The 12,137-nt window shown below is 37.2% G+C and overlaps 1 protein-coding gene across 4 annotated transcripts in view; it reads right to left on the reverse strand.

Annotated features, from left to right (window-relative positions):
- map7d1a (MAP7 domain containing 1a) overlaps positions 1-2,244 on the reverse strand; it is a 40,328-nt gene extending 38,084 nt beyond the window's left edge. For all 4 annotated transcript variants that reach the window (XM_044118063.1, XM_044118061.1, XM_044118062.1 and 1 more), the window contains exon 1: positions 1,876-2,244. In XM_044118063.1, the coding sequence (XP_043973998.1) occupies positions 1,876-1,906 (31 nt within the window). In that variant the 5' untranslated portion in view covers positions 1,907-2,244. The remainder of the gene's footprint in view (positions 1-1,875) is intronic.
- Between the last annotated feature and the right edge of the window lie 9,893 nt (positions 2,245-12,137).

Raw genomic sequence — 12,137 nt, forward strand, 5'->3', positions numbered from 1 at the left:
CATACCAACTCTAACCAGGTAGCCCATCTTTAAAGAAATGAAGAAAAACATATCTTCAGTGTGATGCTACCACTACCATGTTTCACTATGGGGGATCAAATAAGTCAAGATTTGTACAACTCATAACAGGTCTGTCAACAGATTCTCAGTTTGCAGCTTCACTTCAGTGAGCAAAGTGCACAGTGAGATATTAAAAGCATAAAATTTGTTTTGTAACCTAACATTAATTTAAACTTTTCCACAACTTAATCTCGACAATGTCTAATGTGTTACTTACATTCTATGAAGATGTTTTGTTTTTGTTTTTTGCTACAATTCTCTAACAAACCTCTCAGGCCTTCACAGAACAATTACACAAAGCTGGGTTGTATTTTCCAAGTTGGTCACTTCTGGAGAAAACAGGCTGCAATGCATTTCATTAAAGGATACCAGAGTAAATGAAACTGATAAATGCATGCCAAACTGTTATCTGTGCATTTTGAAAACAATGGGGGTTTTTTCCCACTACACAAGTTTTCACAATTTGTGTTGGGCTTCCATAAAGACATTTAAATTTAGGGTTGTAATCTAACTAAATGTGAACAAGTTCAATAGGTAAAAAGTTTTCTTTTAATACACTGCATCTTAAAACCTGGAAAACACCTTGAACATTGATAAACATGACTGGCAATTACTCTATTACATGAAACTGAAGAGTTAAAGTATCCTTTTCTCTGCTGTGAGTCAGATGACAAGACAAATTACCTTTGAGACTTTTAAGGTTTTATGTCTATTCAGAACGTTCAGGATTCCCACATAACAGGGTGGAACACATCTAACCTCCCACTTGATGCAAAGCCAAAACAAGCTAGCCTCCCTCCATGAAGCCCCCCGTCAGCAGGAAGGAAGTCTTCTTGTTGTTTGAAGGAGGAGGTTGCATTGTGCTATTTCCAGAAACAGGCAGCATCTCAATGCTCAAATGCTTTAATGTAGAGATTCAAACATCTGATGCCACCAAAAGAGCAGTTGTACAACAAAGAAAGAGTTCAAACTGGCAAGTATTCAGGGAATTTGCAACAGCTGAATGAGGAGCATGGCACTGGCCTGGGCTGATGAAGTTATCAAGAATTCAGAAACGCATTAAGGTAAAAGTTGGGGTCTACTTGGCAAGTTATAATGGTCTCTTAAATTAATTTGCAGAGTACTGCAGCACACTAAAACAGTGAAATAAAAAAAAAATATGTTAAAAAAATAAAGAATTTTAATATACAATATCTTCACATTTTATGTAATAAATTCCAGATTATATAAATGCATTTGTTTACATTTTTAATTTAAACATTATACACGAAATACGTCATTGTGGCACTTCTGGCACTCCATACCTCTGTCTCCACCTGTGCACTACTGAATATCCTCTGCACAGAGATGGACCCCAGTCTGTAACTGCATCGTGTTAGTGGGGATCTAATCCTAACATAAGGAGGGGGATGGGATAGTACTGGTGAGATTACCTCATCTACAGCAAATTGTGTTATTATAACCTCAATGGCTTTCTGCGCAATGAATGGAGAACGACACAAAGCGGTTAAAGGGTGAGAAGGACGGTGTCTTGCTTAGGGTAATTGCTGTTTTGTATTAAAAAGTATCACTGTTAAAACATTTTTGCTCAAAAATTTTGGTACTCATGTTGTGCTAGCATGACATCCCAATGAATTAGCATTTATGAATGACGTTAACAGGTTTATTTTCGATCAAGGCGTTTTGCTAATCTTATTTCTGAACCTCTGTAGGACGTAACTTTAAATTTTCTGAGTGTGAAAATGTGGGTGACTGACAAAGCAGTCGCCAAATCGTTCAAACTGACCAAATTTCAGCCCGTGAGTAAAGACTTACGTGTTGCTCCAGGGAGAGTCTTTTCCTCCATTTTCAGTAGCAGTTCCCTCCGTTTCTGTCCGTTTGTTCGCTCAGACCTGAGAATTACGGCTCTTCCTCCCCGGCAATCCTCTCATTCCTCAGGCAGAAACCGGGAGAAACTTGGTCGAGTCTCTCCACTTGTTAAAAAAAAAAGCCAGGAAATCCTCTCCCAATGAGTCCAGAAAGATGATAAACACTCTGAACGCGTCTGTAGTTGAACACACTGGTAATTGAGTATGCTGCTGGGAATTAAAATAGCGTTGTCCGAGGGAATTTGGGGGAATAAAAAGCGGAGGCGGTGAGAGAAGATCCCCAGTCCAAGACAACCGCACAGCTGATGCGCCGCTCACTGTGATCTCTCTGCGCTTCACATCGGACTTTACCATTATGAAACAGAGGGGAGTCCGCAGCTTTTAAATGACGTTTAGTAAACACATCTCATGTTTTCTTTTCTTTGAAAAACACAAATCGCACACATATTCGTTATAGGTGGCCTAAATATTGCACATAGGCATATCAAAATGAGAATAACTCCATTGCTTTCTAATTTAAGGAAACATCACATCCCCTATGGTTCAGTTTGGTCTTTTCGCCTGCAAAACTTCTGGGGCCTCATTTGTGAAGACTGGGAGTATTTTTCTACTAAATTCTTGCGTTTAGTGAATTATTTGCGTACGCACAAAAAACAGATGAAACTGTGAAGCTGCACATGTGGAATTTACCAGACACATACCGCTATGCAAATTAGGCCCACCACTTATATAACTGTAAATTCATAAATAAATGAGGAGAAAGAGCAAAGCTGCAACATGTCCTGTTAGATGTGTTTATTCACATAATACCAGCAAATAGATGCTTAAGAGTTTAACAGAATACTGAAACTCCAATCAACAAAAATATGAAGCCACTGTCCAGTCAAAGTCCAGACCTAATTTGTATAGAGAATAAGTGTTAAGACTTGAAAATGGAATTTCCAATCTGAGTCAGACCTATTTTACAAAGAAGAATTGGCATACATTTCAGTTTCTAAATTTAGCAAGGGTATCAGGAATTTTTTATTTGTAAAAAATGTTTGAAAACCATGCACTTCACAATTACACACTATGCTGTGCTGGTCTAGCACAGAAAATCCCAGTTAAAAACATCAAAGTGTGTGAGTTCGTTGGAAAATTTTGTTGCGAAGTACAACAATGGGAAAACTGAAACTGGAACCTGGTTGAAATTAAAAGGAAGCACATTGAAGGAATTTTATGGGCTACATGAATCACTGCATTCTGCTTGTCAGGGTTTTGTTGTTTGATGTGTTTTCTACACCTGGTGCTCATGTTGTGTTGGCTCATTAAGTCTTTTTCTCTATTAAGATGAATAAAATCATTTACAAAAAGGTCTACCCTTTCAACTGATCTGTGTTACGTAACAATAGAAGTCCAGCGTCTCCTCTCATCTGCCACCTGTGGATCGCTCATAGCATCTGCCCGGGTGAATGGGGGCAGGGCCAGAGGCGCCTCGGCACGCTTGAGAGGGGAGACCCTATCTAAAGGGTCCTGGTTGGGTCCTTTTGTGCAGCTGCTGAGTTGCACTCACCCAAACCCCCACGAGCCACCTGTTGTTGCAACTGGACTGTGGAAGATGGCTGAGGTTTCTGGGGGGTTGGGTGAGTTTTGGGGTGGGTATCTGACTGAGTTTAAAGTAAAAAATCTTTTTAAGCATGTTTTTGTCTCATGGTTTTCCTCAACTTGCATTCGCATGTCTGTGAATTGATTCAGAAAAGCACATTATAATTAAACAAGATTTTCATGGAAGATTCTAGTGTCATTTATATATTATTATATTTAGTAATAGAGGAATAAAGTATGGAAATACAAACACGCATAAATAATTTGTTCTTTCCCCATGATTATCTAGACCAGAAAAATACTTTAATTATTTTTCCTTCTTTTCAAAAATTCATAGAAACACTGTGGTATACACTGGCCCTGAACATTCAACAGTAAAACCTTCTATTATCAGGTTGATAGTAAAATGAAAGGGCACAGGATGAAAGCATGCCTAAGAGTCAGGAAGCATGCCCTAGGTTATCACACAGTGGTGTACTTTACTGTGTTAATGAGCCATCCAAAGTGAGATGCATGCAAAACAGCAGATGTAGTTCTGTGGGTCCCTAATAATTTCTCTTTAGATGTGTAGAAATGTTTCATGATCTTAGAAAATTTAATAGACTGGTATTACCACAGGTCACTGAGCCTTTATGCTCTTTCCTCTACTGGCTTTTACTAAATTTGGTGTTTTCGATTCTTAAAAGCACTGTGTATCTGGGGTTTTTCATTGCACATTGTTGAAAGAGCCTCTCCATCTCTTCCTAATCAAGATAAGACTTTGATCACCTAGAGCAGCTCATTCGCTGACACATGGTCTCTAAAAAGAAGCGAGTAAACAGAAAACATCAAAGAGGGAAAAAAGGAGCAAAGTGCATCAATGTCCACAAGATATCCTGAAAACAAGGGAAAAGGCTGAAGAGTCAGTGAAAGGAGCCTGGAGAAGATTTAAGCAACTGAATGAGAGGATTAAGATATTGTTGAGAAAGCAAGATATTTTCCACCTGTTGCTCGTTGTTGTCTCGTCTCCCCAGGTCCGTTAATGTCGTATGTAAAATTGAAACCATGAAGACAGCAGTCACTGTTCAACTTCACAATCAACCAGAATTTTATTCAAACAATCCAGTGCATAAAATCACACCAACAGCTCATCGTAATCATCAGAAACCAAAGCCACATAGAAGAAATTAATTACCTTAGAAAAAATACAAAAATACGAAGACGAGCCTTCAGAGACCACTGCATGTGGCAGTTAAGACAATTCCTCCACAGTGATCTGACTATCTTTTTTAGCTCATTTACTTTTATATCAATGTGCACGGGCTATACATGTCATTACATGCTGAATTCAAGGGATGAATTCACGGCTGTCTGAGCTATCCTCCCTACACACTTTCCCAGGGTACGAACAATAGATGTGTACATTTCATACAGAAACATTTCACTCAAGAAAGCAGGACCAAAGTTTATCAGCTATCTGTGTTTTTCATCCCTTCAAACTGCCTCAAACTGGTTCTTGAAGCACGCAGAGCTCTCCTGACCTCTCCTCTGACCCAGTGCATCAAACAGGAGATTCTATTACAAAAATGAGCACGCTTCAAATAATGTCTTCAAACTCTTATAAAACAGACATGAGCAGTTTCAATACCAAAACATCGGTTACACTCAATATTTTTTGATTAGTTCTCAGTTGCCCTGCGACAGACTGGCGACCTGTCCAGAGTAAACCCCGCCTCTCGCCCAGAACGTTAGCTGGAGATAGGAACCAGCACCTCCCGACCCCACTAGGGACCAGGGTGTAAGAAAATGGATGGATGGATAGATTTCAACCTCTTTGGTTATAATAAACTAAAACAATTTCTAAATCAATATATGACTTATACACTCTTAAGAATGTGATCTAATATAAAAAAAAACTACTGATTAAAATAATTTTAATCAAATCGTGATCATTATATCTAAGAAAAATGGTCTACTGATTAAGTTATGTTGATTAAACCATGAATCTATATCTAACTTAAATTGAGGCCTACTCAAAACAGTCATGATCCGTCACATATTTAAACATGTGCTAAAGTCAAAGCTAGCATTAAAACTAGCATAATTAAACTAATATTGTTATAACTAATAAACTTTCATGCAAAAACAAATACTTCAAACTATTTTTTTTTAAAGTTAAACTTTAAAACGTGTCAATTTGGCCTGCAACATAAAAGTGGGGTTAAGCTTATAATTAGAGTGGCTTAGGTTTTTCTGAGCCATCTCCATTCTGCTCTGAGTTTTGACAGCTGGACCACTTTTTCTTCCTACACCACATTCTCATACTACTCTCCATTTCTTCATTTCTTTGTAATAATTGCTGCCATTAACTTCATCTTCTTCTGGCTCATTTTTTCTGGTATCTAAAAGTTAATTTCTTCCAATATGTTACTCAAGAAGATGCAGCTGAGTGAGTGTAATTAATTACTACCCGCCTCTGACAATCAATCGAAAAACAACAGACTTATCTCGGGCCATTGCCAGTAGTGCCCTCACCAGTTAGTTTGCAGGTCAGCTGCTGTGAATGGCGAGGCTGACGCTCATCCTGGTAATGAAATAACAAAAGCTGGAATGTTTAGAATCTCCCTGGACCACTGACCCAGACTATCGTATAGATAACTGAACACACAATCTTTTCCCTTGAGCAAATTTTGCATGTTAAGCAGCATGAACAGGGTAGTGGATAAGGAAAGAATGAACAAAAAATGAATCTATTATTTTCGGTTCTTGGCTGAAATGTTTGTGTGCACTTGCTAGGGCCATCATTCCTCGCTGCAAATTACAGAACAGTCATAGGGTGTTTTTGCTATCAGCTTTCACTGTCTTTGTGACAGCAGCACTGGCTTCTGTCAACAAGGCAACAAGTCGTCAACAGCCACTGTAGAAAAGCCCAAAGAGTCACATCATTTTTTGACTGTAATATTATTAGTTTCCTGATGTTATTTAAGTTTCATAATCCAAGTCCTGTTTCATATTTCCTGCCTATTATTGTGTCTGTAAGTGCTAGTGCAAAGATGGGTGGAGAATAATGTGGGATAGAGGTGTGTTTCTGTGCTGGCTGAACAAATTAAATACCAATAAAATACATTGAAAATGTTGGTCATGATGTGGCAAAAAGTGAAACAGTCCAAGCATGTCCAACACCATTGATGATTAGATTTGATTGTTTTGACTGAAGAAATCGGAGTAAGAAATAGAAATCTTTTCATCTTCAGGATATGATGATTTGGAACTAATTTATGTATCATCAAGGAATAAAGCAAATGAGTTTCAGGGAAAAGCAAGTAAACTGTATTCCAAACAAAAGCAGCATTCCATAGCACTGCAAAATCAAAATTTTCCTTTAGTCTTAAGGGCAAGATTCTGTTATTTTCATTTATTAAATCATCCCCCCAAAAATCTATACTGGCATTATTACTGGCAATTCTAGTTTCAAAATAGAATTGCATGAATGATGACTAATGTTTACACGGTATTAAAAAAAAAGAAAGACTTTTCTACAACAGGTGGCATTACCAGGAGTTCATTTTGCAGTCAGCAATGAAGAGAGTGATTCCTCTGCAGTCTGTCTCAAATAGCAGTCTTGTAAGCCATGATGTAATCTTTCTGAAACGTGCTATCAGTAAGAAAACAGGGCCAAAAACACGTGGCGTTGGTTCCTATCGCCGCTAACCCCCCAGGGCCTCTCACTATTTAGCTTTTTCCCTGGACTCTTTCTCCCTCTTCCGCCCCCAACCCATCCACCTCCCTTCTGCTCTGTCGCACTCTCTGTTTATAAGTGCATGAATTGCTCTGTTTTTACAACTCCCAGCCCACTATCAACCCCACTACTGCCTCAAGAATAGATGCCCCCCCAACCCCCACTCTATCCGTATGGGCTTTCATTTCCATGACAACTCACAATAAAAGGAGAGGGAAATAGCAGAGACAGAAAAAATAGAATGAGAGGGTGGTAGTGCTATGCCTGGACCTTTCTTTGAATATGTAAAAAGGGAACCCTTCACTTCATGTCATTAAGTTTTACTGAGCTTAAACTGACCAGTCACAAGAGCATCAGCAGCAGGAATCCAGACTTGTCAATGGGAAGTGGAAAATGAACAACACTAATTAATCTGACTGAAGGAAAAAATTGGCAGAAATAATAAAAGCAGAAATGTCAAAGATTTGGATTTTGTTTCATTAGTTTCAATTGAATTAATGCTGCATGAATTGGTTTGATTTCTGGTCTAGGTCCCTTTTCCATTTTCTCCCAGTCAATATATGAGCTCCCTCTGTGTATTCCAGCTTCCATTCAGAGTCCAAAAATATACATGTTAATTTCTTAATCTAAATTGTAATAAGGACTGAGTGTGTGTGCATTGTTGTATTTTCTGTTATGTCTGTGAAGACACAGCCTCTTAAAAGAACATATATGTATCCGTTTTCTTAATCATGTCTGGTGAGGTCTAAAGGTTGATTTCTCTGCTGCAGAAATCATTGATTTTGTGGCACATGACAACAGAGATTACAGCTTCACAACAACAGAGATTACAGCTAAAAAGGCTTTTTGGTCAAACACCAGTCTCTTTGTAACACATAAACATGGCAATATAAAGACAAATACTGTACAAGGAACAATTTTTTTTTAATGCAATATCATAGATTACATTTGGAATTAATTCTATGTAAAACTGGAGAAATTCTGTCCCACTGGAATAGTCGTACAACATAAAAGGTAGACAGCAGTTATGCTAATTCTTTAAGCGACACAATTTACGGTAGTTAGTATTGCTAAAAGAAATAGTAGCTTCTCAGAAAATATAGTTTTGCAAGCCAAATGAGACTGGGTAAATAACACAATTGCCTTTCAGTTAATTGGTTGGGTTAATTTGTTCCCCAAAGTCAATAAAGATAACTTATAAACTCTTCTGTGAAATCCAAATAGCACAACACAACTTAACCCTGATGAAACATGACAACATGAGAATAACAATTAAAAAAATAATAATTTAAAAAGTATTTCAAAAATTGTCTTTAGATACAGATCTACTTTCAATACATTGATGTATTGAAAGTAGCAATTAACAGCAACTAGTTATGTAACAACAATTGTACTCATAACGTGTCATGTGATCATATTGCTTTTGTTTATGTCTCTGTAAAAAAAAAGAATGGCAGGAATGTCTGACCTGCAAAAGCTCTGCAAGGTAACAATTGTATTTGAACTCCTGCAGTGCTGGCCCAAGAAATGCAGTAGGCAAACTGAAGTGCTGCAGAGTGACCCCAAACCACCGGGGGACTCCCATAAGCACATAAATTCTCAGACACATTAAACTGTGGTCAAAATTATTATGTCTGTGAAATATTTATGAATGGGCTTCAAACATTATTTGTTTACAAGTTATAAGAAAATCTGAATTAATTACAATTTATTGACATTCATTTAGGATTTTAAAGAACTGATACATGTAAATAAATGCGTAGAGGAAAATATTAATAGCTGTACAGACTCAATTTAAAATCATTACTTTAATTATGTCTGTGTTGGAGTACTAGTACTGGGGTACCTAGTTATTAATCTATAGAAAAATAGCAAGGATTCTCCCTTTATGGACTCACACTGAAATGTTATACTTCAGACCAATTGAAAAGGTAAGTAAACTAGTCTTGTCTCTAACTCAAAGGTTATGCAAGAAAAAAGCAGTGAGTCTCCAGCTTTATTATTATTTTATGGTAATTTGCAATGTCTAGAGAGGAGAGGAGAGGAAGTTGTCTGAGAGCAGTACCGGGAGATCAAACAGACCGGTGGCATATCCAGGAGTTTTATTATACTCTGTGCTGGGTTCCCTTGGCTGTTATTTAGGAAATGGGTATCTGGCAACTTGTGATGCAACTATGACTTAGTATATTGCTGAAAATGGGGCAGCATTTAAGTAGACATCATAATTCAGGTTTAATTCCAGCCAACATTGTTACCATTTTGTCCACTTGCATAGGGACTTTCTTTTCTCAGAACAACTGTGGGACTAGAATATGCTATGTTTGCAAACTAGGCAGTTAGTGTTAGAAGCATAGCAACAGTGAATGGGAGCCATTAAAAGTCTCACTTTTCTACACATAATCAGTCATTCTAAAAGCAAGAGAGAAAAACATGGCATGTAAGGAAATCTCCAATACTAAGTCTTCACACAAAGAAAATATTAAAAAGAGTCTAACCATGACTACATATCTGCTTTAAATGTTCACTAGCTCAGTACAGAATCAGGATTGAGCCTTTGTTAATGCTGTTGTGCTATAAAGCTTATTAAAATAGACTATATAAAACAGGATGTATTCATATTAAATTAAGCCAAAGCACTTATAACAAGAAACAAATATGAGTTGACAGCTCTTTCCAGCATTACTGCAATAGGCTCAGTGACTTAGTTATTTTTGTACACTGGCATCAGCAGCTAATTTAGTCACCCTACCTCATAGAAACCTCTTCCAAAAAAGACCCTACAGACAAAATAATTCATTCTAATTTCAACATGTAGATACTGAAGACGATTAGGGCCACCGAGAAAAAACAAAAAAAAAACAAAAAGAATTCTGACTTTAATCTCAGAATTCTGACTTTAATCTCAGAATTCTGACTTTAAAGTCAGAATTCTTTTTTTTTTTTCCGATGGCTCTAATCTTTTTCCATATGTAGAAATCTGAAAACAGAGTGTGTTTTATGTTGCTTTTAGCCATAAGCAGCAAGAACTTATATTTGTTCATTTTCCATTTTACTTATCAAACATAAAGCAGATAAGGAGTGACTGCAGTGAGTGGAGTTGATGATTCCAAACTGAATTTTAATGGCAGCATCTAAGGTTTAGTTTTTCTCCCTCCAAGGACACAAGGGGCATGATGTCTGACATGATTTATGGAGACACCTCCTGATTCATTCAGCATCATAAACTACTAAATGTGAGAATTAAAGCTGTGCTTCAAGGTGAAGGTGAGACAGGATTTCTTTTAGATGTTTTGCAGATAAATCAGCAAAGCATGACTAACCTCTGAAGGAAAAACAGCTTACCGTAAATACATTTTAAATACTTTTAAAGGCCTTTGCTACAATCATGTAAGGAATCCTGCTTGACAATATAGTGTCTAATTAGCTTGATTACTTTGGATCGGTATCAGATTATTCTTGTCATATTTTCCCACCAACCTATGACTATCTTAAGTATTTCAAAATCTTGAGTATGTATCCAGATAAAGAGCTCTCCATTTACTCCTTCATCTAGGTTTTCAACCTCATATAGTGTGTTGCTCAGTAGACAGTCGACATGCCAGATAAAATTAGCTGGAATTAGCTTTCTCCATAGGGTGAGCAATTTCTGTCTTTGATGTGTCCTTGCCCCACCTCATCTTAGTTAACTATCTAAATAGTCTCTTTGGCTTCCTACTAATTTTTGCAATAATATGCCAATGACCAATTCATTCAAATCAGGTGTTTTCATGCAGGAAGACATCTAAAACAAGCAGAGCAGCAGCCCTCAAGGACTGGAGTGACTCACCCTTGAGACTGTGTAATAAGAACCGTCATCTTGCAGGCAGTTTGGAGTAGAGCCCTGATTCTCCCTGCAAATGCTGCCAGATTACTTTTCAATAAACCAAAGATGACTGGCGACACTGAAGTTGGTCTCTGACTCCTGGCTTGGTCTGAATTAAAGGTTTAATTTAATGTTTTTAGGAGTCTTGACTGTATTTTATTATATGTGCTCTTCAAAACTGCACGTAGCTGGTCATAGGGGGTTATTCTCTAAAAACAGATAAAAAAAAAGAAACTTTGAAACAGAAACAATACACTCTTCTTAGCATGAAGACCACCTTAGTTAGACAAGCATGAAAAGAGCAACATATCATTAGTCAGACGCAGAATTAGTTATTCTACTATGACAAAATACTTTAATCTATTTTTGGTAACACTTTAGTTGACGGGGTGTGAATAAGACCGACATGACACTGACATAAACGTGACAACATCTGTCATGAACATGAAGGAGTCTTTATGAATGTCTATGACTGTTGTCATGAAGTGTCATTTGATAAATAATGACGCTTTTAATGCAAAGTTGCTTTAAAAGTCCCAACTTTGCATAACTTTGTAAATAATCAATCAATCAAATTTTATTTGTATAGCACATTTCAGCAGCAAGGCCTTTCAAAGGGCTTTACATCATACACAAAAACACATATAAACAAATAATGATAATTTAATGCAAAGTTAGCCCTTTTAATGGACTTTTAATGCAACTTTGCAATTTCTTTTCTTTTGTTTTGGAGAAGCAACATTATAAAATGTTGTCTTCTTTTGCAATCTAAGTCATATTAACCTCCCTCAGCCAACTTTGCTTCAGTGTCCTTTTTTTCTACAACACTTTTCATTCCACTCATTTTTCCATTAATCATCTTGGATGCAGCACATTGTGAATATTCAGCAGTGGGCTTTTGTGGTTTGCCCTCCATGTAGAGGGCGTCAAAGATTGTCTCCTGGAGGAATGCAAAGTCTGAAGTCTTCCCCATGGTTGAGTAAGCTATTTCATTCTATTTAATTTATGTAAAAAGAAAATGTTGTGTTTTTTGCTAGAAAAGGAA

This window comes from Gambusia affinis, linkage group LG05, assembly GCF_019740435.1.
Source record: "Gambusia affinis linkage group LG05, SWU_Gaff_1.0, whole genome shotgun sequence".
NCBI lineage: Eukaryota > Metazoa > Chordata > Actinopteri > Cyprinodontiformes > Poeciliidae > Gambusia > Gambusia affinis.